This window comes from Herpailurus yagouaroundi, unplaced genomic scaffold (genome assembly GCF_014898765.1).
Source record: "Herpailurus yagouaroundi ecotype Mexico unplaced genomic scaffold, PumYag 393, whole genome shotgun sequence".
In the NCBI taxonomy this organism is placed as follows: Eukaryota; Metazoa; Chordata; class Mammalia; order Carnivora; family Felidae; genus Herpailurus; species Herpailurus yagouaroundi.
The window spans coordinates 341,336-365,167 of NW_024412610.1; the positions used below are offsets into that span (position 1 = coordinate 341,336).

The window sequence follows — 23,832 nt, forward strand, 5'->3', positions numbered from 1 at the left end:
GGGGGGGGTGGCTTCGGAAAGGGAAGACAATTGTCGTGTGTGTGTTTGTGTGTGGGGGGGTGGTAATGAGAATTCTATGCCCAATCCTGAAAAGTTTGTAGAAGTTTCCAGCAGCCTTAGGAGGGTTCCCAGGAGTTGAGAATATTGACGAGGCTGGGGGAAGGGTCGGATAGGAAAGACTGGGGGAGAATGGTGCAGTGGGACCCAACAGGGTTTGGAGGGTCAGAGGGAAACATCAGGACAGGTGGTCCTATGAGAAGACCAGAGTGAGGAGTGTCTTGGGGGGAGACTTGGAGAAATGTGCAAGTGTGTGTGTGTGGCAAGGTAGATTTCAAGGGAGAGGGTGTGGTAAGGGAGGCCGAGAGGGGATCCATGGGGAAGGACTGGTAGGTGGAAGGAAGTGAGAGAGTGGAAGTGGAGTTGTAGCAGCGGGGCTGGAGATGGGGTGGGTCCGGAAGGGTACCAGGGACTTGCAGAAGTCAGAAAAAAGGAGGTCGCTAGATGCGAGTTTAGCTGGGGCTCCCACAAGGATAGGTGGAGAGAGGTATCAGAAGGAGGGGGAAGCCTGGGTTAGGGCATTCATGGTTTGGGGGTTTTAGAAACAGGAGAAAAAGAGTCGCCCCAACTCTCTCCTCTCTCTGTGGGTGTGGATGAAGAGCGGTGGTCTTTGGCCTTTGAGAATATGAAAACACAGACCGCAGACTCCACCGTTGCTGCTCTGCTCCCCTCCCCACTCCAGGGCATTCTTACCCAATCCTGGACCTCATCTCTGCACCTCCCTCTCCATCTGTGTCTCCTTGTTTTCACATTCTCCCCACCCTTCACTTTCCTGCCGCCTTTCTCTCCACTTCCCCCTCTTTGTTCGTCCTTCTTTGTGCGTCCTGCCGCTTTCCCCCTTCTTTATGCTTGGGGCTTCTCCCTGTGCCCAGCCGTGCCTGGGCCCGCCCCCCTTAGGTGTGGTCCCCACCTCACTCATACTCGCCTCAAGGGCTATTTTTATTCCTGGGTGAGGCTGCTCTACAGAGCCCTGGGTCCTGTGTGAGGACAGTTATCTGCAGCTACGGGCCATGTGCTGGGAGATCCCGCAAGTAGTGTGTGGGGAAGAGGGAGGTGGCCCTCCGCTGCCCAGGCCTCAGCCTCACAGGTCCCTGCCCCCACTCCTTGCCAGGAAGGAAGCTGCTAATGCCGGAGACACAGTGAGATGAATCACCCTCAGCCTAGGGGGAGGTCCCTTGGGGGATGAGGTCACCACTTGCCAATTAGAGGGCAGCCCCCCTCTGCAAAGCCCTCTACATCTTTAGGGTGAGGCTCTGGGCCCCTTGACTCCCCTACCTGGCTGCCAGAAACAGCTTGGTGGAGACATAAAGAACCAGAACCCTGGCTTCCAAACCCTGCTGCACCTTGCCAATCTGCAGACTCTACTCCGTTCAGGAATCCAGGAATCCAGGCCTCTAACCTACCAAGTCCCTCTCTATGGATGTGAGGATTAAATAAGTGTTTGTATGTAAAGTGCTGAGAATAGCATATAGAAAACTGCATTACTGTTTAGTCTTACCTCTCTATGGTCCAGATCCTCCAAGTTCTCCAAAACCCCATCCCTCTGCCTCATTCCCACCTGTCCTGACCCCTCTGGGGAACCAGAAGTTGCCCTTTGCAGAAAATGTTCCCAGCGATCTGCGCTAGGTTTGCTCTACCTCCAGAGTGGAGAGCCCACTTCTTGGGGGAGCTTTAACTGGTGAGACTGAATGTTATGATGAGGCAGAAAACAGCTAGATCTGGGAGTAGGAGGTTCAGAGAATGGCCTGGGGTTGGGTGGGGTGTACCAGGCCTAACTTTGGGGTGGGGGTTGCTTTTCAGGCTGGCAGTGATGGGGCCAAGATTGGGAACTGCCCCTTCTCCCAGAGACTGTTCATGGTACTCTGGCTCAAGGGAGTCACCTTCAACGTCACCACTGTTGACACCAAGAGGTGGGCCAATTTCTGTTTCTCTAAACACCCCTGGTGCACACATATGTGCACACATATATGCACACACATACACTCACCTAATCCTAGCCCTTCATCCTGCACCGTCCCCCCCCCACCGCCCCCAGAGCTCCTTTTTCTTCCCACATCCCTCCATCTCCCCTTTCTGGTTCTCCCTGACCCCCTTTTCCTGTCCTGATGCCTGGCCTCTTCTCCAGGCGGACTGAGACAGTACAGAAGCTGTGCCCAGGAGGGCAGCTCCCATTCCTGCTGTATGGCACCGAAGTGCACACAGACACCAACAAGATTGAGGAGTTTCTGGAGGCCGTGCTGTGCCCTCCCAGGTATAAGGGCACTTGGAAAGGAGGGAGTGGGTAACTGGGAGACTCTAGGAAAAAGAGGTGTTGAAGAAATGGAAAATGGGAATGGTGATGGGCTAGAGCAGGGGAGCTGAGGCTCCTTCCCGGAAGATGTCTTATCCTGTTTCTTCCATTGGCTTTCAGGTACCCCAAGTTGGCAGCTCTGAACCCTGAATCCAACACGGCTGGGCTGGACATATTTGCCAAATTTTCTGCTTACATCAAGAATTCCAACCCAGCACTCAATGACAGTGAGTTTCAAGGGTTGGAGGCCAGGGTCCTAGGAGTAATGGAGAAGATCTATGGATTGGGAAACATTAGGAGCACCTGGAAATTCAGCTGTCAGGGAGATGGAGCAGATGTTGGCAAACCTTCACTGCCTCTCGCCCCAGCCACCTTACTTTTACTTAAGCCCCATATTTCTTCGTATTTATGATGGCTGTGACTTTAAGCTTCTCTCATTTCTTACCTAGTCTCTCCAGCCCCACTGGGGGCATTAGTTGGGTTAGCTGCTGGTCTGTTTTCTGGCAGAATAGGTTGTGCTTAAGAACAGTAACTCTAGATCCAGACTACCTGAGTACAAACACTACTAGCTGTGTGACTTTGAGCAATTCATTTAATTTCTCTGTAAATCCATTTCCAGATCTATAAAATGAGGATAACAATACCTATTTCATGGGTTGATGTGAGAATTAGATGAGTTGTTGTGTGTAAAGTGCTTAGAATAACACATGGAAAACTACGTTCGTGTTAGGTATTATTCTCTTGGACTGGCCTCACCATTAGTATTCATTCACCCTCCACTCCCTAGGTCCTCCTGGACTATGTTGATCTTTTGATGTTCTTACCAATTCCCCTTTCTTGCACAGATCTGGAGAAGGGGCTCCTGAAAGCCCTGAAAGTTTTAGACAATTACTTGACATCCCCTCTCCCCGAAGAAGTGGATGAGACCAGTGCTGAGGATGAGGGTATCTCTCAGAGGAAGTTTCTGGATGGCAATGAGCTCACTCTGGCTGACTGCAACCTGTTGCCAAAGCTCCACATAGTGCAGGTGGGTGGTCATTGTAGGAGTAGAAGGTGGCCACTGGATGGCTCTTTAAGAAGCTCCCACACAGGTTTCCCATGACAACCACTCCTAAGGTGGTTTCTTTCTTGGGATGGTTTCTGTGGATTGCTACCAATAGCAGATACTACCCCATTCCTTCTCGGCAGCCATTGCTGCAGACCAGGGCTTGAGAGAATTACATTCCGTGACATAGGCTGTGGGTGCAGCAGATTGGCCGAGAGTAACATATCCCAGTATTGCTATCAAGAGTGTTCTTCCTATCTCTGTCACTGCCAAATCCCCAGATAAGACAAAGCAGGCTTTTCCTAAAATCAGAGCTTTAACTCTTTTTATAGCATCAGTCTCTACTTCCTCTTGTGATGAAAGATGAAAACTGCCAGTTCCCATGTTTTTGTCTTAGCCTCAAAGCTATGGTTTAGTTTGTGAAACATGGGCCTAATGTCAGTCTGCTACAGACCTCTGTATTGAAAACTGTGTACTGGACGCTGAAAGACACAAAGATGTACAATGATTGCTTCTTGCTCTCAAAGGATTTGAAATCTAGCTGGGAAGATAAAACATTCACATGAAAGTGAATTAATAATACATGATAAAAGGGGCGCCTGGGTGGCGCAGTCGGTTAAGCGTCCGACTTCAGCCAGGTCATGATCTCGCGGTCCGTGAGTTCGAGCCCCGCGTCAGGCTCTGGGCTGATGGCTCGGAGCCTGGAGCCTGTTTCCGATTCTGTGTCTCCCTCTCTCTCTGCCCCTCCCCCATTCATGCTCTGTCTCTCTCTGTCCCAAAAATAAATAAAAACGTTGAAAAAAAAATTAAAAAAAAAATAATACATGATAAAAGCCAAATGAAAAATAGGGACAAAAGTTATTGTGGAAATTCAAGAGGAGAATTTTATGATTTGTGAATTATATCTCAATATAATCAAGGAGAGAAGTGGCACCATGGAATGGGGTGGTCTGAAAAGGAACAGGTTATAAATGACCAGGATTTCAGTAAATGGAGAGGAAGGGTGAAGACAGTAGGAGAAAGCGAGGAGTTAGAAAGCCCATTGGAGAAAATGATTCATATGGGAGATAAGAATTACAGGAAGAGAAGCCAGACAGTAGAGGTTCTTGAATGCCTGGACAGGAAGGCTAGATTTTATCATGTAAGCCTTGGGAGAAGGGAAAGACCAAGAGCCATTGTGGCTTCCCCTGAGGCTAACATGTTGGCCCCTCTCCTCTCTGCACCCCCAGGTGGTATGTAAGAAGTACAGGGGATTCTCCATCCCAGAGGTGTTCCGCGGAGTGCATCGATACTTGCGCAATGCCTATGCTCGGGAAGAGTTTGCCTCCACCTGTCCAGATGATGAGGAGATCGAGCTGGCTTACGAGCAAGTGGCCAAGGCCCTCAAATAAGCCCCTCCCGGGGCTCTGTGCCCCCCCTCTATTTTCTCCACAAAGGCACCAGGTGGTTTCCACGTGGCTACCCAATGGACACACTCCAAAATGGCCAGTGGGCAGAGAATCCTGGAGCACTTGTGTAGGGCTGACTGGGGGGCTGAGGGGAAAGATGGGGAATCTAGGTAAGATTTTTATTGTGTGGGGGTGTGGGTAGGACAATGTATTTCAGTAATAAAATACAGAATGAAAATGTAGTGTCGTTTTGCACAAAGGGGGCTGCAGTGTGGGTAACACAGAATGAAAGGTGGGTTAGTGACCTTGAGCTCAGGGCAGAAGCCAGGAATTTAGAAGAGGGGTATTTGTGGTCAGGCTTCCATTTTTTGTGCCGGTCCACCATAACGCTGTCTTGCGGTCCATGTCGCATTTGCTGCCCAGCCGACAGGGCCCTCCATATCTGGGTGGGCCCGGGCAGCACTCACGGGGCGGGGCCGAGTTCGGAGAAGGGGAGCGCAGTCCCTGTGGAGCGGGCGCGGCGTAGCAGGGCGGAATGGGCGTGGCCTCGAGGAGCCCCGCCCCGTCCCGCTTAGACAATGCCCCGGAGCCGCCAGACAGTCGCGCCCCCGCCCCACCGTAGTTCTTGAGCTCGCCTTACCCAGGGACCCCTCAAAAGCCAAGAGCTCCAGTCCCCGAGGCTTGAAGACTAGGACTCCCTTCTCCAACCAACTCTGTCCTCAGGGGGGTGGGGCCCCAGCCAAGAACACAAGAGCGCTGGAGTCTGGGTGGCCGCTAGAGGTAAGTCTAGGGGTTGGAGATGTCCCCCGGACCGTGTGCGGGCCAGAGTTTGAGGTTGCCGGGCCCGTGCCCGATACCTGACAGAGTGCAGGAGGCCGAAATTTGGGTGCGGAGCTGAGCTGGGTAGACTTTGGGGGAGATGGACGGGGAGACGGTCCTGGAGCCGGGAGTGGTGCCCGCTCCCTGGGACCACGCCCCCGGTTTCCCCGCCCCTTGGATTTCGTTTTAGACCTCTCCCAGTCCTCCGGGACTCGGTCTGGTTTCTACTGGGTCGTGCTAGGGGTAGCAGGACCGGCAGGGGTGGAGAGAAGATATTTAACTCCTTAGGCTCTAATTCCTCCCTCGTTGCCCCTCTCTCCCTTTCTTGTTGGGCATTCAGGACTTCCATCTCCCAGGCCCTGACCATCTTCCCAGCTGTCTCCTCCTGTCCCATAACCCCTTTGGGTCCCTTGCCTCACTTCGGGTCCCTATGGCAGCGAGCAGCTGAGGGTTAAGGGGGCGGGACCGTTGCATTTTTAGGGAGTGAGCGCATCCTAGCGGCTGCCAAGAGGGGCGCCTAGCAGGGACCTCGCGAAGCCCCCGAACAGGGGCAACAGGTGTTTTAGAGATTAGGGGTCCCGGTCTTGTTCCTCGGACTCCCTCCAAAGAAGCAGACCCCGAAGGGTGCGGGGTGGAATGGAGTTGGCGGGAGGGGAACGTCTGGAGGGGGTGGGGCGAAGTGGGAGGGGCGCCCGGAGATGGCAGAAGGAAGACCCGGGCGCTCTTAACCACCCCCTACGCCCTTCTGTGCATGTCTTTCTTTGCCCTCCTCCCTTTCTGTTTCTTCTCCCAGACAGGTGAAGTAAAAAGAGAAAACTAAGAAATCAGCGCGGCCGGAGGGGGAGACTGTGTGGATGGGATGGGGACGCCGGGGGAGGGGCTGGGCCGCTGCTCCCATGCCCTGATCCGGGGGGTCCCAGAGAGCCTGGCTTCGGGGGAGGGTGCGGGAGCTGGCCTCCCGGCTCTGGACCTGGCTAAAGCCCAGAGGGAGCACGGAGTACTGGGGGGTAAACTGAGGCAGCGATTGGGGCTGCAGCTGCTAGAACTGCCTCCTGAAGAGTCGCTGCCGCTGGGACCGCTTCTCGGTGACACAGCCGTGATCCAAGGGGACACGGCCCTAATCACGCGACCCTGGAGCCCCGCCCGCAGGCCGGAGGTGAGCGCCAGGGTGCGGGTGGGTAAGAGGAGAGGGGTAGCTGGCCGTACGGGGTTTTAAGAATTGCAGGTGGGAATGTCTCTGCCCCGCGCCCTCTTTTCCTGCCCTAAGGTCGATGGAGTCCGCAAAGCCCTTCAGGACCTTGGGCTCCGGATCGTGGAGATGGGAGATGAGAACGCGACGCTGGATGGCACTGATGTTCTCTTTACCGGTGAGGCTGAGGTGCCTGCATTCCTGGGCTTTGCACTGGGAAGCAGAGTTGAGACTGGGCCATGTCGGGCCTTGTTTCCAACTCACTCTCGCTCTTAAACCCCCGCGGCCTCCCTGGGCTCAGGCCGGGAGTTTTTCGTAGGCCTCTCCAAGTGGACCAATCACCGAGGAGCTGAGATCGTGGCGGACACGTTTCGGGTGAGGAGCAGGACCAGCTTCGTGCTGGGGGAGCCAGGAGCTGATGGGGTAGGAAGGGCGCGGGGTGGGGCGCGGCGTAGGGAGGAGCCAAAAGCAGCTTGTGTTTTAGGGAATCCTCTCACTCCTCCCACTTCCCTGAATTCTTTCCCTTGTCCTAGGACTTCGCTGTCTCCACAGTGCCAGTCTCCAGCCCCTCCCACCTGCGCGGCCTCTGCGGCATGGGGGGACCCCGCACTGTGGTAGCGGGTAGCAGCGAAGCCGCCCAAAAGGCTGTCAGGGTGAGAGGCGGGGCAGGGGTGGGGCAGGTTGGGGTTGGGCCACAAAAGTGGGTGTGGCTCCCGGCCCTAGAGGCTGAAAGCAGGGAGGTTCAGAGAATTAACTCCAAACCCTGCCCTCATGGGGCGGACTATCTAGTGTGAAAACCTGTGAGAAAGCAAGTTGTTATACTAGCAGGACAAGGACAGGGAACACAGCAGATTCACATCATCTTCCCGAGTTTCAAGTAACTCCCAAAAGATGGCAACTAAGTTATGACTTGAAGGATGCATGAAATTGACTGGGAGGGGCTGCAGAGGGGGAGAAGAGGGTTGGAGGTAGAAAGAAGTGCATGTGAGTATGAGGTGGAACAGAGGTAACTAAATCACTTAGAACACTGCCTGACACATACTAAGGGCTAAGTGCTTGCTAGCATTATTATACAGCAAATGTAACTGTGTCCTCAGCCCTCTGAGCTTCAGCACTTCCTTTTTCCTCTCCCTCAGGCAATGGCAGTGTTGACGGACCACCCCTATGCGTCCCTGACGCTCCCAGATGACGCAGCTGCTGACTGTCTCTTTCTGCGTCCTGGGTTGCCTGGTGTGCCCCCTTTTCTCCTGCACCGTGGAGGCGGGGACCTGCCTAATAGCCAGGAGGTGAGGGAAGGCAGCAGCTCCACCACTGCCACCAACCAGAGAAAGGGGTCTCAGGCCTTCTTAGTGGGAGGAAGAAGGGGTACCGTCTCTGGAAGCATGGGTGGTGCCACCCTGAGCTGGCTAGAAGAAGGGCCTGGCTGTGGCCTCAGGATCTTACTCCCCTCTCCTCACTTTATATCCTCCCTGCAGGCACTGCAGAAGCTCTCTGATGTCACGCTGGTACCTGTGTCCTGCTCAGAACTGGAGAAGGCAGGCGCTGGGCTCAGCTCCCTCTGCCTGGTGCTCAGCACACGCCCCCACAGCTGAGGGCCTGGCCTTGGGGTCCTGGCTGGCCAGGGGTAGGGCAGCATAGGGATTAGAAGGGGAAGGAGGCTTAGATAGAGGACAGGGAATAGGTAGTAGTGGGGAGAGGGCCCCAAGATTGGGGGGGGAGGGCTTAGTGTGGGAAAAAGGATAGAGTCCACTGGGTGAGTCATCTTCCTCAGAGATAATAAACAGAACTGACCTTTTAGACTGGGTTGTGGCTTGTGTCTTATTGGGGCAGAGGGGTAGGGGCAGGGCTGAAATCTGGGGTTAGTGCTGGAAAGGAGGCCTCCTTCATTCATCAAACCCTCATTAGGCACTTACTGACTCATTGCCCAGCCCTATCATAGGTGTTTGGGCACAAGATGGACAGGATAGAATTTCTATTGTGGGCAGCACATATGAGGGAGAGAAGAAAGAGTATGGGTGGATCACTCAATTTATCCAAATGTCAGATGATTCAGAAACTGGTAGATTACCAACCCACTCCTAGATGATAGAGAGGAAGAAGTGACACTTCCAGGGACATTCATTTTCATTCACTCATTTACTGAGGCTTAGCAGTAAAATTAAAAAGGGTCGGTCTCCTGATATCAGGGAACTCACAGTACATGAAATTGAAATACAGGTTGTGATGGAACAATTCACAGGATGTTGTTGCTATGAGATAAATAAGGAGACTGCCTAAGGCATCAAGATGTACGCAGAGGTAGGCAAAGAGGGTCAGGAATGGCTTCCTAGGAAAGGCTACATTTCAACTGAGGATAAAGAAGAATTAGCCAGGAAGGTGGTGGGGAGGAAGAGGAAGAGTGATCCAGGAAGAAGGACTTGCATTGCGCAAAGGCATATTTGGAGGCTGAGGAGAATCTCTCCAAGGCTGGCACGTTGTGTGCATGTGGAGTGACAGGGACAAGCCTGGAGAGTAGGCAGAGTGCTGCAGCACCTTGTACCCAAAGCTAAGGCCCATGGCTCCAGAGCTGAAGGTTATGGAAAGAAATACTGCAGTTCTGGAATATAGGCCATGAGGAGTAGGTTACCATTTGGGGAGGACCCCTCTGGCTTGAGGGAGGAAGACAAGGGCAAGAGGATGAGGTGGGGCTATGGGTGACCAGGGAAGAAATGAGAGTACATTCGGGTGGTAGCCCTGGGCATGAAGAAGGGTAGGATTTCACAGTGACATTAAAATAGGACTTGGTTCATTGTGTGGGAGTGAGCGGAAGAAGGTCTGCATGACTCCCAGTTGCTGGCTTAGGCAACTGGGTTGATCAACAGAGAATGCAGAGAAGTATTAAGTGACAATGAGTTGGGTTTTGGATATGCTGTGTGCAAAATGCCTACGGCCAACCAGACAGAGATGTCTCAGGGATAGCTGGGAGATCCCATTCCCAGAAATGTGAGCTGGAGAGAGTTCTGAGTTGTTTGCAGAGGTGAGGGCTGAGAACTGGCTGTGGATGGCAGATTCCCAAAGAGAGGGAAGTCCGACAAAGAAAGGACAAACCTAGAATGGTGGGGAATACCATGGTGGTAGGGAGCAAGGAAAAAGAGTCCAAAAGGAAGACACCAGCATTAAAGAAAAATAGAGCTTAAAGAAGGGCGTGATCAAAGACCAAGCCAGATGAATGCTAAAAAATCTACTGGGTGTGGCCATCAGGACCTCACTGGCAACCTCATGGAGAGCAGATGAGCAGTGGGGGTGGAGCAAAGGAGAAGAAAATATGGGTGTAGGCCCCTGGTTCAGAGAGCTGGACTGTGGAGGGAAGGGAAGAGTAGGACAACTATCTAGGAGTTGTTGATGTCTTAAGATAGGGAGACAGGGCTTGATCAGGTTTAGAAAGAGCACCAGTGGTGAAGGAGACAAGAAAGTTATGAGATGGGGTAGCTGAAAGAGCAAGATCAGTGGCAGAGATAGCCCGGAACCCAGGGCTCCTGATTCTCGGGCTAGTGCTCGATTCTATCCCATGGTGGATTCCTTTTCCAAGTGAGGAGCCAAGGAGGGGCCGAAAGTTGTGGAAAGCTGAGAAGCCCCAGCTTGCGAGGTTCGAGGTTTGGAATAAGGACTTCCCTTCAAACTACAACCGCATAGATGGTGGAGGCATCAGCAGGGACCACTGGGGTTAACCGGAGGGGCCTTCTGAGGGCCAGATGATCCAGGTCTGCATAGAGCAGGCTCTGAAAGGTGGGCAGGAAAGCAGAAGGGTCTCAGAGATCTGACTCCCTGGGGGACACAGGCTTTTCCTCGGGGGTTCTGGCCAGCCCTCTTCCAATCCCCAGGCCCTTACCGGCTCCTGGTCCAGGTCCCCTGTGATCTTAGGCTCTTCCTCCTTTGCTGGCCTCTGGGTCTCGACTTTCACCAGTGGATCTATATGGGGGGGACAGAGCTGAAGAATTGAGAGAAAGTGACCAACTTGTCTGCTCCCAGGAAGGGCTCAGACTCAGGAGTTGAGAGATGGGAAGTGTGGGAGCAGTAGAAGGAAAATGAGGTGGAATTAGTCTCACCAAATCTGGGCAGTGGTTGAGGCGGGGGCGGGGGTGATCGCCTGTAACGGATGTGTAGGAGTCTTTGAGTGCCATCAGTTTTGTCTCTCCTTCTCGGGACCAACAGCAACCCAGCAACTCGGAAGGGTCAGACCCACAAACAATTTGGGCTCCACTCCCACTGATAATTCCGCCCATGCTCTGATCCTCCTCCAGCTCTAGCTTCACCTTCCAAGCCAGGGCTCCACACACCAGTCTGTGGCCTCGGCCCAAGTTGTGACCTCCCCCATTTTTCTCTAAACCACATGCCCCAGCTCTAGATCTAGCTAAAGTCTGCGAAGGTTCTAGTCCTGCCCTTCCCGCCTCAAGCCCCTCCCATTGTGCTCACCTGCGCCACCACCAGACCACGCCCAACGCCCCGAGTCCCAGCACTAGTCCAGCGCCCAGCAGTGGGATCAGGAGCTGGGGATACATGGACCCTGGGGAAACGGAGGAGGGGATGGCGGTGGATGCCGAGGTCAGGGGTGCGAGAACAGAGAACTAGCTCTCCAGGTCAAGAACGTCCAGCCAAGGCCTCTCTCCCTCCCCAGGGTCTGTGTTCGAGTTAAGCCCCCGTGCGCAAAGACCTGGACCTACCGTGGGCAGGCCCCGGAGCCCTGCAGTCAGCCCCGTCCCCTAGCACATGCAGCACAGTACGGCTCTCCTCCTCGCGGCGGCCCCTGCAGAAAAAGGTGCCTGAGTCCCCCGCGCTCAGGAGCAGCTCCAGCCGCCGGATACTAGGGTCCAGGGCACGTAGGCGACCAGCAAAGGGCTGGACGGGAGACACAGTGGGGGTCCCGCTGGATGAGGCCCACAGGATTGGGCGGCGTCCTTTGGACAGGCCCCTGCAGGCCGGGAAGCTAGGCGCCCAGGCCCAGCGGATGGGATGCGAGACCCCTACGCAGGAGAAATTCACCCGGTCTCCAGGGCGGCCGTCCAGTGAAGCTGGGTTTGGAGGGAGCAGTGGTTAGGGCAAGTCCACAGTTAGAGACGAATCCCACTCCCGTCTCCTCTCTCTCCCCTCTCCTCTGCTCTCCTGCGCTCCTCATCTTTCCACACACACCACCCTCCCCTCCCCCACCCCCACGCTGCCCCCTGCCTCGGTCTTTCCTGGCACCTATCCCAACTTTCCTGGGGGCATGGCTTACCCCCGGGGTCTCCCTGGGCCCTCGCCAACAGCACCGGCAGCAGTTGCAGAACCAGGGCCATGACTGGGATGTGGTGGGGAGAGGAGGGAGTGGATCAGCAGAGGAGACCGGAGGGAAACCAAGGGGTTGGGGGTGGGGGTGGGGGGGTCGCGGGTCTGGGCGCTCCGATAAAAGGAGGGCGGGGCTACCAGCTGCCGGGATCCCTCTGGGAGCCCTTCACAGCTCTCAAACAATACTCGGTTAAAAGTGGTGCTCGGGCTGGTGACAGAACACTTTCGCAAAACTTTAACTCTTACAGCTAGCAGGGGCCCAGAGCGTCCGGGCTGGCTGGCTGAGTTCAAATTCTGACTTCACGTGCGGGCAAGTCGCTTAACTTCTCTGGGCCTGTTCGCTCATCTGTAAAACAGGGATAAAAGCACCTACCTCATAGAGGATTGAGAAAGAAAAAGAGTAATACATGTAAAACACCTAGCACAATGGCTGACACATAGGAGCACTAAGTGCTCACCATTATTATTATTATTATTATTATTATTATTATTATTATTTCTATTCTTATTTTTGCTTCTACTTCACCTCTGTGCCCACGCTGTCCCTCCCAGCCAGTGGTGCCCCACCCAGACTGGCAGGTTTTGATTTGAGAGACACTTTGGAGCAGGTGCACATGCCCCACACCCTGGACTTCATTGGCCCTCACTGAACTAGAACAACCCAGGCCAGACCAAGCCCTAGTTTAGCCAGGGCAAGTTCTGAGAACCTTCTTTTTTTAAATTTTTTTTTTTTCAACGTTTATTTATTTTTGGGACAGAGAGAGACAGAGCATGAACGGGGGAGGGGCAGAGAGAGAGGGAGACACAGAATCGGAAACAGGCTCCAGGCTCCGAGCCATCAGCCCAGAGCCCGACGCGGGGCTCGAACCCACGGACCGTGAGATCGTGACCTGGCTGAAGTCGGACGCTTAACCAACTGCACCACCCAGGCACCCCAAGTTCTGAGAACTTTCTAAGGGCCTGAGGCAGCACCTCCCTAGCAGGCAGCCCCAGCCTATGCCTCTGTTCTTGTGACATCATGGAAGCCCCTGGTGACATTGCAAACCCTTCATCCTTTGTCCTGTGGCTAAGCAGGGATTGGGAAGATCAAGTCAGGGCTGAATCAAGATTAAGTTGGCCTCTTCCATCCTTAATTTCTTTTTTCTTTTTTCTTTTAGAGAGAGAGCACACAAGCAGGGGAGAGGGGTAGAGGGAGAAAGAATTTTAGGCAGGCTCTATGCTCAGCAGTGGAGCCCAATGCGGGGCTCAGTCCCACAGACCCTGAGATCATGACCTGAAATCAAGAGTCAGATGCTCACCTGACTGAGCCACCCAGGAGCCTCTCCATCCTCAGTTTCTGCTCACCTGCCCCTACCAGTTCCCCCCAGGGACCCAAATTTGGCAGTTAATGTAGGCCACATCCCATTGTCCATTTCCCAGGAAGCAGCAGGCACCGCCACCACAGCCACTGTACTATCACAGGGGCCTTTGGTGATGCCTCTTCAGAGGACTGGGCAGGCAGGGCTGTCAGCTGGGAACCAGGAGGGGTGTCTTGACCTGAAATCAAGAACCAAAATGGAGTTGGCCACTAGTTCACCTATCCTCCGCTACCTCTCTCTTCCATCCCCACTCCTTCACCCAGTTCTGCTTAGTACCTCCCCATCCCTGGTCAGCTGTGTGTAAATAGAGAAGGAGGGGCCACCAGAGGCAGGGAAGGGAGGGGACCATTGGGATTATAAATTCCAAAAAGGCCACTCAACTCCCAGAGCCGGATCCCTGAAAATCTACTGTCAGCTGCTGTACTTGCTACCATTCTCAGGATCCTCATCATGAAAGGTCTTCTGCTGCTCACCCTGTCTGCTCTGCTCTGCTGGGTCTCAGGTGAGCATCTAGGGGCCCCAAGGACTTCTACAGCTTGCCCCACCCACCGCCTTCCATTGCCCACTGCTCAGGATCCCAAGTGCCCCAACTGGTGGCTCAGTTCTCCTGTGCCTCCAGAACCAGGCTTCCCCGTCACAGGGTCTTTGCTCCATTTCTCAAGGATTCCTGGCTCCTTCACACTTCTCCCCACCTCCAAGACCTGCCAGGGCTCCAGGTCCCCTCTCCCCTACTCCACTACCAAACTCTCTGGGACCCAGCTTACTGCTTTCTCCTCTTACCATCTGCACTCAGCAGAGTCCTCCCAGAAACCTAGGCATCCAGTCTGGGACTTCTTGTGCATCCCACCCTCCCCATCTACTCCATCAGATTTTGTTCTCAGTCATTCTGAGAGGCAGTGGCCTTTTCTAGTGCACCCTTGGGCTTCCCTGGGGAGCATACCCCCAGGGATACAAGCCTTCTGGAGGGTCCCAGGGATCTCTTAGAATCTCCTGGGAAACTGGGGAGATATCCCCGCCTCCTAGGGAGGGAATGCCAAGGCTGCTCACGCCCAGGGTGAAATGGATTTGTTGCACAGAGGTGCAGTCACCGGACCCCTCTACTCTTGGACTGAACCCCTCCTTCGCCACACTTGGCTCACCCAAACCTGCAATTAGCTGAGGTGGGAACTTGGAGGGTGACACTTTCTGCTTCCATTCTCTCCCTTTTGGTAAGGTGCTCAGGTGGAATCTGATGATCTGGTTCCCAGATATTTTTCTTTTCTTCCTCAAAGCCGCCAGGATGACAGGATTCCACACTTACGGCGGTCCCAGGTGGTGAGAGTAAATTGCTAAAGCTGACCACGGGGGCACCTGGGTGGCTCAGTCAGTTAAGCGTCCAACTCTTGGTTTGGCTCAGGTCATGATCTCACCGTGAGTTCGAGCCCCACATTTGGCTCTACGCTGACAGCGCAGCCTCTCTCAAAAATAAATGAGCTTAAAAAAAATAAAAATAAAAATAAAAGCTGGCCTTAGGTGGCTTTCTTGCCAGCCTCAAGTTACAAGCCATTTATGCAAGTGCTGCAAACATCATTCTTATTTGTAATATTTCTTCCAATTTCAAGTCTCCATCTGTGACGTCTTCTGAATTCCTTTATCTTTTCCCCCACCTCCTCCATTCCTTGCCCACGGTATTCTCACATTCCATCTATCCCCAGCCCTGTGTTTTTGTTGGTAGCTCTACCCCTCTTGACTCATCCCCCATGGGGTGGGGTGAAGGACAGTGTTTAGTGTGTGGGCATTCACAGAGCAGTGCTCCACCCTCCCCTACCTCCACTGTTGCTGCTTTACTCACCTCCTCTGTCACTACCAAACCAAACAGGTTAGAACACCTACTTGATTGGCTCTTCTCCACCCTACCCCACAGCTCTGCTGGTCCCCAGGTGAGTCAGACACCCCATCACCTCAGCCTGACTTGTGTCTTCCCAGCTGACATTCGCTGTCACTCCTGCTACAAGGTCCCTGTGCTGGGCTGTGTGGACCGGCAGTCCTGCCGCCTAGAACCAGGACAACAGTGCCTGACAACAAATGTGTACCTCGGTAACATCCCCCTCTTTAGTGGGGAGAGGGGACCGGTGGGAGACTCTATTGGTGAGGGCTGAGGCCCAACTGTAGCTCAGACTGAGGTGGAACAGACAATCACAGGAATGATGATATTTGGCCGAGGGTTCTTAGGTACGAGGTACCATTCTCTGACTTTACATGGATTGTTTGAGTTCATGTTCAAGAATCCTATGATGTGGGTGCTCTCATTACACTGAGGAGACAGCCTCAGAAAGAGACACTGACAAGTCCAAGGCCTCACAGCCAACAAGTGATAGGACCAAGACTGGGGTGAGGGGGTGGGGGAAGGAAGTGAAGGAGGACAGTCAGACTTACTGAGAAGAGATAAAGAGGGGAGGGCCAGGGGCAGAGTAGGGAAGGAAGCCTGGGTGGGTGCATGGGGAGGGGAGGTGGGCACGGGCATGCCAGGTGCCCATCCTAGCTGACCCCACTGTCCACTCCTACCCTCAGGTAAGATGTGGGTTTTCTCCAACCTTCGATGTGGCACACCCGAAGAGCCTTGTCGGGAGACCTTCAACCAAACCAACCACAAGCTGGGTCTGACCTATAACACTACCTGCTGCAGCAAGGACAACTGTAACAGCCCAGCCCCTCGGCCCACCCCGGCCCTGGCCCTTGTCCTCCTGACCTCTTTGGCTGGCCTTGGCCTCTGGCTGCTGCACTGAGACTCACTCCCTAGCTGCCCCTCCTCCCACTTGCCTTAACTTGAGCTGAGCCCTGTGTCTCTGTGTCCCCCGGCTCCCTACAATGGCCTCTCCTTAGCTCCCTTTGCTCAGAAAAACATTTCTCCAGACTCTTCACATTTCTTTAATTAGACAATGGTCTCTCTACCCATCCTGCCACTTTACATCCTCCACTCTGCTTCTCCTGAGTCCCTGCCCATATCCCTCTAGACCATTCCAAATCTTCCCCAATAGAGTTCCTCACTCTATTTTTCCTCCTGCACTCTACCGTGCCCTACTCTGGGAGCGATGGGGACCTGGGCCTGAAATTGTCTTCTGTCCTGTCCCCAGCGAAGGCTCCTAGGAAGGACCTGATGACCTCACTGTCTGGGGTTGATTCCCCAAACCCTGGCCCCCATACATACCCCATTCCCATGATCACCTCTTTCCATTTTGTGTAATAAATGTCTATGTCTGATAAATTGTGTGTTTATTGTCAACAGACCTCTTGTCAGAGGCCCCCTCTCGGGAAATGATGTTTTCAGCTCCCTCCCTCCCCCAAGAATCCTTCAGGGGTTTCCCTGAGAGGCTGGGCTGGGGCAAATAGAGAAATGGGTTTTTCAGGCCTCTATCCTTCCTTCCTGTGCTTGAGGTTGGCACACAGGTCTCAGTGTTTGGAGCGACAATTCTTATCCCAAATTTAGGCCACACCTCTGGTGTACTGCCAAGAAGGAGGTGCAGCCTGGCTTCAGGGCTCACCAAAAAGGGTAGGAGAGTTGCATGGGGATGGAATCTAGGACCCTCTTAACAGGCCTCAGTCCCTCAGGTTAGAGTCAAGGGCCTCACTTGGCCAGGCTACTAAGCAGGGCACCAAGCAACCCTCCTAGCATGGTGCTTACGTTTCCTTTCTCAATCCTATAGAGTCACGTTGGGAAGCAAGTGGCAAATGGGAGAAAGGGGAACAAACCCAAACAGTTTCTTTGATTTCTGATGACCCCCACTTAGCCCAGAGACCAGTCCCCTCATGCCCTCATGGTCCTCACTGCCGGGGAAGACTCTCCCTAGCAATAGGACCAGAAGTCACTTAGAGCAGATTCTCCATTGTCCCTTGGGGTTTCATTGGTTAAGGAGTACACCATTATAACTAAGTCCACTGATGCTTGATAACCCCTAAACTAGAGCTTGGACGCCCCCATAATACTCCTGCAATTCTCCCATCAAAAAAGATAGAATTTTCCAGTCAGGTCTAGGGTGGTGGATAGATTTTAATGGCTCACAGAGGGCTGTTTGTCTTCTCACCTCGAATCTCCTTTGTTCCCTCGCTCCCTTGTGCCCTTCCCTTCCCTTGAGCCTACTACCCTCTTTACAGTGCTGGCAAGAGCCAGGCCAGTGTGGTGGCTGTTGCAGCCAGGAGGCATGGCAGGGCCACGGTGTTCGCGATGGCGCTGTTGCACAGGTCTCCGACGCAGCAGTCTCTGTGGGTTGTGTAAGTCACATCTCCCACCAACTCTGTTTCCACTTGATTGCAATGATGGGCCGCCACGCAGGCTGGATAGTGATGAATCAAGGTCACTGAGGCTGAGGAGAGAACGAGACTGGGGTGTCGGACTCTTCGCATGAGGACTTGCCTTCTAGGGCAGAGTGGATGTGACTTCAAGGAGCCCAAAGGGATTCTCTGCCCCCCTCAAAAAAACAGCTCCATGAAACCAAATGACCAAAATCCACACACTGACACTGTGAACCCTCTAATTCAATGCACTGAAACGGACCAACATCACTTCTGTGCTGTTCTTGCCCAAAACTCGTGACTGCAATGTAGAAATCATGAGAAAATATTAGATAAATCTAAATTGAGAGTCTATAAAATAACTTATCAGGACTCTTCAAAAGTGTCAAGGTCATGGAAGACAAAGACTCAGAACTGTCACAGATCAGAGGAGACTAAGAAGACACAAGAGCTAAAATGCAATGTGGGATCCTGGTCTGGGTCCTGGACTGTCAGTTCAGATGCAGAAATGAACACTACAGGTCCTATCAGCCCCAGGCACAGCCGGGCTGGCCAAAGGAACACGTAGCCTAGGCTCAAGGGATAGGAATGCTTGCGTCTCACTCGAAGGAACCTGTAAGACAAGTAATTAAAATCAGCACTATCCTAAAGATATGATCATTAGATGTACCTAATGAAATCTCTAACATAAAGAATAAAGATATTTTTGAGATTCCAAGTCTCTTGAGATGGAAAAGATGTCCGAGGACCAGACGAAGTGGCACTAGAACACCTGCTAGCATGACCTCATGGACTTCCAGTCAACAGTGTCCACTTTCTCAGAAGAACCCTATCCCCACTTTTGTCCTCAAAAACCCTCATGGGCAAGCAGTTGGGGAGGGGGTGGGACTTTGGAGCATCAGCTCCCCATTATCTTGGATGGCACCACACCAATAAATGGCCTATCTTTCTTCTTTGCCAAAGCTCGGTGCCTGTTTTTATTGGCTTGTTGTGCAGCAAGTGGATGAACTCTCGTTCGGTTTGGCTCTAGTACAGGACCCCAAAAAAAGACATGTGTGGAACAACTGGCTAAACTGAATAAGGTCTGGAGATGAGTTGGTAGTACCAGTGTTATTGTTATTTCCTGATTTTGATAATAGTACTGTGGTTATATAAAATGTTAACATTAGAGGAAGGGAGGTGAAGGATATACAGGAACTCTCTGTACTATTTTTACTAAATAGTAAACTCTCTATACTATTTCTACTAAATAATTTTCAAAAATTATTTCAGGGGCGCCTGGGTGGCGCAGTCGGTTAAGCGTCCGACTTCAGCCAGGTCACGATCTCGCGGTCCGTGAGTTCGAGCCCCGCATCAGGCTCTGGGCTGATGGCTCAGAGCCTGGAGCCTGTTTCCGATTCTGTGTCTCCCTCTCTCTCTGCCCCTCCCCCGTTCATGCTCTGTCTCTCTCTGTCCCAAAAATAAACGTTGAAAAAAAATTATTTCAAAATTACACACACACACACACACACACACACACACACACACACACCCCTGGTCCTTATCTAATGTCTGCAAGTTTGGTTTACTATTTTGGTCCCTGACCTCAAGGGACAGAACTTTTTCAACCATTTGTGAGTGAATGGGCCTATGAGACTCTGGAGAGTTAAGAGGGGGAAGTAGGAACATAGGGACAGTGGGCTGCTGAGGGGCTGTGCCAGAGCCAGAGGGCTCTAAGACTGCTCTACTCTGCCATGGCACCATCTGCCCAGAGCCAGACTGAGCCTAGAAGATTCTGGAAACCAGGAGGATCGAAGTAGGAGCTGGAGGCAGGGAAGGGCTGGGGGAAGAGGGAGAAACTGAGGACTCACGGTTTCCAGATAGCTTGTTCGGTCCTAGGCCTGGCTGGGGTTTGCGCTCCAGGAAGCCACAGCGTTCTCCCTCCCTGCAGGTGGCCACGGTTTCTTTGCAGGAGCTGCTGGGGCCTCCTTTGCAGTCATAGCACCTCATTTGGTTTCCTGGCAGGAAAGAAGAGGTGCTTGACCCGGGCTGACTGAGGAGCCAGTGTGGGTAGAGGGGGATGGGCTGCTCCTTACCCAGGGCAGTCCCCAGCAGGGTGCCAAGCAGGACCCCGACAACTGGGGAGTTCATTGTGTCTGCCTGTGTCAGGATCACCTCTCTCTCCCACCCCCCCTCCCTGGCCCTGCTCTGCCAGCCTTATATCCCCCTTGCCTTGGGCTTTATAGGGCAATAAAAAGGGAGGAAAGAATCTCCCCCAGCAGGCACTGGGGCCCCATTGGGGACAGGGAGGGGCCCCCATGGCCGGAAGAGCCCTCAGCATCCTCTGGAGTCCCCAGATTCTTCCTTCCTCAGCAGCTGTTCTAAAGCTGTGGCCCCCGAATTCCTGGCCTTAAGACCCTTTTGGAAGGTCCTCAGTGTTCTTCCTTTTCCAACTTCATACCTACGTGAGGTCAGATTTTCTTTGTATACTTCGACCAAAACAACATATCCCAATAGACTTTGTGCAGAAGAAGATGTGAAAACCTGGCCATCTTCTCTTAAGCCTGACTTTTATGTAATTCCCCAAAGTGTGGAGGGATACTACTTTTCTATGTTGTTGGGAAAGAAGTTACTTTTCACAAAACTATGTTTTGTTAACATGTAATAGGTTTATTATTTTTATTTTTAAATAAACCTATTTAAACTGCTCTGTTTTGATTTCTAATATAGTAAATACCAATATTAACTCCCACAAAGAAAAACTCTGCTCTGTCTTCAGTAATTTTTAAGAGGTGAAGAGGTCCTGAGATTAAAAAAAAAAATGTTTTGGAGATCTGTCTCCTCTGCCTTCCCTCCTCTATCTTACTCCTGGCACATCCCTGTTCTGATGCCTCAGATCAGGCTCTCTTCCCCAATGTCTTAAACCCAGTTTTCCAGAATCTACCACCACCTTCTAAATCTTATCCCCACATTCCTTCCAAGTCTTTCTGAGCCACACACCCCCCCAGTAGAAACACATCTGTCCCTCTGGCCCCACCCATGATTAATTCCTCCCTCGTGGTAGTAAAGCTGGGAGGGATAATTATAGGGTACAAATGTTGAGGCTTGGGGGGATCAAAGGGATCTGAAGCTGGGTGGGGTCCCACTTAGACAGCTGAGCTTTGTGTGGAGGGGCAGGTGGAAGAGGGTAGTGTTCATTTCACATTCAAACACCACACTGGAGCCATTCTGGGTCAGGGCTTCCAGGAGGGTGACCTTGAGAGACTCAAATGCTTGGAGAGGGGAAAAATGGAGCAAACAAAGACAGGGAGCTGAGTTGACAGAGCCGAGAACAGCTTGAGAGGAGGGGAGGGAGGGAGGAGTGAGGGGGAAGGTGACAGACATAACTCTGGAGCGGCAGACGCAGCCAAGAGTAACAAACACAAAACGGAGAAGACCCTGAAGACTGGAGCAGACTAAAGTAGGGGGCAGAGAGGATGTGAGAGATGTGGGATGCAAGAGCAGAGGCCCAGGACCCTCCCACGTCAGGCTGGTGGATCTGGTCCTGGTTCCACCCCCCCCCCCCCCCCCCCAGATTCACTCCCTAGGTGTGTTTGTTTACTGGTCCCTCCCTGTCTCACTCAGATGCTCCAACTCTCGGGACCTCAGGGTGCAGATCACATTCTCCCAGACTCCTGAGCCCTGGGTCCAGCCATGCGCTCCTCCAGCATCTGTCTGTGCCTCCTGTTCCTCTGTGGGGCACTGGGTAAGGGTGGGCCGGTGGGGAGAAGCGGGGAAGACTGGAGAAGAGAGTTGTAAGGGCTTTAGAAGGAAGAGCTACCGGGAATGGCCTCAGGCCAGGCGAAGGTGGAACAAGAAGTTTCTTTCCGAAGACATTTGAGAATAACTATCTCTTCCTTGCAGCATCTCTTGGACATGCCTCTGACCTCTGTCTCCCCTGTCCTTTATCTCATCTTTTGCTTCTTTACTGGGTCCCTTGGTTAGTGTCAGTGTCTGTTCTTAATTCGCTCTTGTCTGTGGCACCATTCACTTAACCTCTTTACCGCCACCCTGCCTTCCCCGGTCTGGCATTTTGTGTCACTCTCTGCATTCATCTCTGACTCTCGTGGCTTCTGTCATGTCTGTGCACTTCTCGCAACCTCTGTATCCCTCTGGCTTCTGTGTCTTTCTCTTTTCCTGTGTTGTCCCCCCACCCTCCTCTGTGTCTTTTTTTCTACTTCTGCCTGCCCTCCTCCCTCCCTTTCACCACTTCCCTCTCCCCACTTTGTGTGTCACATCTCTCTGTGAATCCCTGTCGCAGGTCTGGGCTCGAGCCTCTCACTGGCCTGTTTGCCTCTCTTGATCTCTGCTGACCCCCCAGGTCTCACCACGTCCCCCACCCGGGGACAGCTCCACTGTTACACCTGCAGCTTCAGCAAACCCTGCTATCCTGTTCTCACCGAGTGTCAGGATGACGAAGTTTGTGGCATCAGTATCGGCACCTCAGGTAGGACTCTGGTCCCATGGCTCTACTCCAGGCCCATCTCCATCCATCCATCCTGCTTTTCCTGCTGCCCCACACACAGTCTTTGCCTCCTTCCTGCCCGGGCCTCAGCATTCCCTCTTTGTCCCACAGAGCAGAGTGAGATCATCGAGCGGAAAGGCTGCCTCCCAAGGGCCCAGTGCCCTCTGCAGGGCCATGCCACCTACTGGTCACGCTCCTATGCTCTGCGGCACCACTGCTGTGAGCAGAACCTGTGCAACACAGCCACCATGCTGCAGCAGCTCCCCAGCCCCCTCCTCATCACCCTGCTCCTCCTCGTGGCCAGCTTCATGTGGGGAGCCCACCTACTCCACTAGCCTCAAACCAGGACTCCTCCACCATCACCACCACCCTGGAAACACCTCATCTGAGATATGCCCAAGAACCTGATTCTGAAGAGACCTCAGGTCTCTGGCCCAATACCTTCCCAGACCCTTCCCAAGGCCTGATTCCTACAGGCACTGCTCTAACCCCTATAGGTACCTGCCCAGAGCCCAGCCTCGTAAAGAACACCTGTTCTATGCCTTTTGTCTTTTCTAGTTGCCCGATGTTGATGCTCTATCTTAGCTCCAGGTCTTGGGCAAGGCAGGTGTTTTGATGGAGCTGTGGGTCCCAGGCACGGGGATTGAAGGGGCACCAGGTATGGTGAGGAGGACAGTCTTGCTAGGAAAGATTAATTTGGCAGGTTAGGAACTCAGGAAGGAGGTTCTTGGGGAACTATGAAGAGTAAATTTAATAAAAGTGCTATTTGTGAGTCTAGGACACTGCTCTGTGTGGTGTGTATGTGCGTGTGCTCTCTAAAAGCAAACTATAGCTGCTTGGTGGGTTTGGTTGGGGTGCTGGGACTAGAACCCTAACTTTCACCTCACTCCCCATCTGTGTCATTCCCGTCCTCCTCCTTGCTAACAGGTCAGCTTAAGCTGCTGTAGCATGAAGGCTTTTGGTGACACTCCTGTGAAAGCTTTTCTCCACTGAGGTCCAAGCTTGAGCATACAAAAGGATGTGGCTGGGAGTCCAGCTCCTTTCTGCCTGAGACCGGGGAGTGGACCAGTTGGGAGCACCAATGCCCTTCCCTGCTTGGCCAGCCCAGACTTGTCCAGGGTTCACTGACAGCCCAGCACACAGGGCCCAATTACACACCCCACCAGTGAATCCACCCGCCCACCCTTGCGGACACTCCCTCTCCCCAGGGAGATACCATGGGACTCTTGGAGCTCCCAGGATGTCAGGATGTTGATAAGCCTCTGCCACTCCGGATGCCACAATGAAGTGCTAGGATAAGGAGGGTGGCTCAGGGTGGGGGCTGAGCACAGCCACCCCTCATCCTGACTCAGTGCCCTCCCCTTCCATGCAAGGAAGTCTGGGGTCTGATTAAAGGTGCCTGTTCTCCTTCACCTTCTTCTCTGGGAAAATGAGACTGAGCAGGGATGAAGGATTGGAGGTGGGGGGTGGTCTGGCTTAATTTAGAGGCCACCTGAGTCTTCTTCCCATTCTCTCTGTCATTCCATCCTCCTACTTGATGCTTCCATTTGTTTCTCTCTGTCCATCTCTTCCTCTTACTTGAGTCCTTGCCTTCTCTCTTCTTCACTTTCCTCCATTTATCCTTTGGTTTCCC

General features: G+C 53.1%; 6 protein-coding genes across 12 annotated transcripts; 4 read left to right on the top strand and 2 right to left on the bottom strand.

Annotated features, from left to right (window-relative positions):
• Positions 1–1,829: 1,829 nt before the first annotated feature.
• Positions 1,830–5,022, top strand: CLIC1 (chloride intracellular channel 1). Its single transcript, XM_040463409.1, has 5 exons — positions 1,830–1,967; positions 2,183–2,308; positions 2,468–2,574; positions 3,193–3,374; positions 4,622–5,022. Exons 1-5 carry the CDS (start codon positions 1,912–1,914, stop codon positions 4,781–4,783), a joined length of 633 nt encoding a protein of 210 aa, XP_040319343.1. The 5' UTR covers positions 1,830–1,911; the 3' UTR covers positions 4,784–5,022.
• Positions 5,023–5,311: 289 nt separating this feature from the next.
• DDAH2 (DDAH family member 2, ADMA-independent) lies at positions 5,312–8,587 on the top strand. The gene is made up of 7 exons (XM_040463408.1): positions 5,312–5,560; positions 6,393–6,755; positions 6,867–6,966; positions 7,090–7,163; positions 7,322–7,441; positions 7,925–8,074; positions 8,264–8,587. Exons 2-7 carry the CDS (start codon positions 6,459–6,461, stop codon positions 8,378–8,380), a joined length of 858 nt encoding a protein of 285 aa, XP_040319342.1. The 5' UTR covers positions 5,312–5,560; positions 6,393–6,458; the 3' UTR covers positions 8,381–8,587.
• A 318-nt stretch (positions 8,588–8,905) lies between these two features.
• On the bottom strand, positions 8,906–12,170 carry MPIG6B (megakaryocyte and platelet inhibitory receptor G6b). Of its 5 annotated transcripts, none has more exons than XM_040463410.1 (6): positions 12,040–12,170; positions 11,489–11,836; positions 11,241–11,331; positions 10,874–10,914; positions 10,657–10,736; positions 8,906–10,546 (listed from the first exon to the last, which is right to left on the bottom strand). In XM_040463410.1, exons 1-6 carry the CDS (start codon positions 12,098–12,100, stop codon positions 10,442–10,444), a joined length of 726 nt encoding a protein of 241 aa, XP_040319344.1. In that variant the 5' UTR covers positions 12,101–12,170; the 3' UTR covers positions 8,906–10,441. The 5 variants fall into 5 exon arrangements, with proteins under 5 accessions (XP_040319344.1, XP_040319348.1, XP_040319346.1 ...); XM_040463411.1 differs by having other exon boundaries at positions 10,430–10,546; positions 10,657–10,755; XM_040463414.1 differs by lacking the exon at positions 11,241–11,331 and having other exon boundaries at positions 10,657–10,755.
• A 1,651-nt stretch (positions 12,171–13,821) lies between these two features.
• Positions 13,822–16,691, top strand: LY6G6C (lymphocyte antigen 6 family member G6C). The gene is made up of 3 exons (XM_040463420.1): positions 13,822–13,949; positions 15,413–15,523; positions 15,998–16,691. Exons 1-3 carry the CDS (start codon positions 13,898–13,900, stop codon positions 16,210–16,212), a joined length of 378 nt encoding a protein of 125 aa, XP_040319354.1. The 5' UTR covers positions 13,822–13,897; the 3' UTR covers positions 16,213–16,691.
• Positions 16,692–17,456: 765 nt separating this feature from the next.
• LY6G6D (lymphocyte antigen 6 family member G6D) lies at positions 17,457–19,876 on the bottom strand. Its single transcript, XM_040463419.1, has 3 exons — positions 19,792–19,876; positions 19,567–19,713; positions 17,457–17,787 (listed from the first exon to the last, which is right to left on the bottom strand). Exons 1-3 carry the CDS (start codon positions 19,844–19,846, stop codon positions 17,573–17,575), a joined length of 417 nt encoding a protein of 138 aa, XP_040319353.1. The 5' UTR covers positions 19,847–19,876; the 3' UTR covers positions 17,457–17,572.
• A 1,433-nt stretch (positions 19,877–21,309) lies between these two features.
• Positions 21,310–22,700, top strand: LOC121022369 (lymphocyte antigen 6G6e-like). Of its 3 annotated transcripts, none has more exons than XM_040463418.1 (3): positions 21,310–21,440; positions 22,056–22,181; positions 22,311–22,700. In XM_040463418.1, exons 1-3 carry the CDS (start codon positions 21,389–21,391, stop codon positions 22,532–22,534), a joined length of 402 nt encoding a protein of 133 aa, XP_040319352.1. In that variant the 5' UTR covers positions 21,310–21,388; the 3' UTR covers positions 22,535–22,700. The 3 variants fall into 3 exon arrangements, with proteins under 3 accessions (XP_040319352.1, XP_040319350.1, XP_040319351.1); XM_040463416.1 differs by having other exon boundaries at positions 21,336–21,440; positions 21,996–22,181; XM_040463417.1 differs by lacking the exon at positions 21,310–21,440 and adding an exon at positions 21,576–21,674.
• The last annotated feature ends 1,132 nt before the right edge of the window (positions 22,701–23,832 follow it).

What these genes read in the sequence shown, in the direction of transcription:
- CLIC1 (XM_040463409.1), top strand. Translation starts at nt 1,912, where the DNA reads ATGGTACTCTGGCTCAAGGGAGTCACCTTCAACGTCACCACTGTTGAC. An exon ending in ACCACTGTTGACACCAAGAG is followed by an intron (nt 1,968 to 2,182) that starts GTGGGCCAATTT and finishes CCTCTTCTCCAG; the next exon opens with GCGGACTGAGACAGTACAGA. An exon ending in GCCGTGCTGTGCCCTCCCAG is followed by an intron (nt 2,309 to 2,467) that starts GTATAAGGGCAC and finishes ATTGGCTTTCAG; the next exon opens with GTACCCCAAGTTGGCAGCTC.
- DDAH2 (XM_040463408.1), top strand. Translation starts at nt 6,459, where the DNA reads ATGGGGACGCCGGGGGAGGGGCTGGGCCGCTGCTCCCATGCCCTGATC. An exon ending in GCCCCGCCCGCAGGCCGGAG is followed by an intron (nt 6,756 to 6,866) that starts GTGAGCGCCAGG and finishes TCCTGCCCTAAG; the next exon opens with GTCGATGGAGTCCGCAAAGC. An exon ending in CACTGATGTTCTCTTTACCG is followed by an intron (nt 6,967 to 7,089) that starts GTGAGGCTGAGG and finishes CCCTGGGCTCAG; the next exon opens with GCCGGGAGTTTTTCGTAGGC.
- MPIG6B (XM_040463410.1), bottom strand. Translation starts at nt 12,100, where the DNA reads ATGGCCCTGGTTCTGCAACTGCTGCCGGTGCTGTTGGCGAGGGCCCAG. An exon ending in GGCTCCGGGGCCTGCCCACG is followed by an intron (nt 11,332 to 11,488) that starts GTAGGTCCAGGT and finishes CCGTTTCCCCAG; the next exon opens with GGTCCATGTATCCCCAGCTC. An exon ending in GGGACCTGGACCAGGAGCCG is followed by an intron (nt 10,547 to 10,656) that starts GTAAGGGCCTGG and finishes CCCACCTTTCAG; the next exon opens with AGCCTGCTCTATGCAGACCT.
- LY6G6C (XM_040463420.1), top strand. Translation starts at nt 13,898, where the DNA reads ATGAAAGGTCTTCTGCTGCTCACCCTGTCTGCTCTGCTCTGCTGGGTC. An exon ending in TCTGCTCTGCTGGGTCTCAG is followed by an intron (nt 13,950 to 15,412) that starts GTGAGCATCTAG and finishes GTGTCTTCCCAG; the next exon opens with CTGACATTCGCTGTCACTCC. An exon ending in GACAACAAATGTGTACCTCG is followed by an intron (nt 15,524 to 15,997) that starts GTAACATCCCCC and finishes TCCTACCCTCAG; the next exon opens with GTAAGATGTGGGTTTTCTCC.
- LY6G6D (XM_040463419.1), bottom strand. Translation starts at nt 19,846, where the DNA reads ATGAACTCCCCAGTTGTCGGGGTCCTGCTTGGCACCCTGCTGGGGACT. An exon ending in CCTGCTGGGGACTGCCCTGG is followed by an intron (nt 19,714 to 19,791) that starts GTAAGGAGCAGC and finishes CTTTCCTGCCAG; the next exon opens with GAAACCAAATGAGGTGCTAT. An exon ending in GAACAAGCTATCTGGAAACC is followed by an intron (nt 17,788 to 19,566) that starts GTGAGTCCTCAG and finishes TTCTCTCCTCAG; the next exon opens with CCTCAGTGACCTTGATTCAT.
- LOC121022369 (XM_040463416.1), top strand. Translation starts at nt 21,389, where the DNA reads ATGCGCTCCTCCAGCATCTGTCTGTGCCTCCTGTTCCTCTGTGGGGCA. An exon ending in GTTCCTCTGTGGGGCACTGG is followed by an intron (nt 21,441 to 21,995) that starts GTAAGGGTGGGC and finishes TCCCTGTCGCAG; the next exon opens with GTCTGGGCTCGAGCCTCTCA. An exon ending in CATCAGTATCGGCACCTCAG is followed by an intron (nt 22,182 to 22,310) that starts GTAGGACTCTGG and finishes TTTGTCCCACAG; the next exon opens with AGCAGAGTGAGATCATCGAG.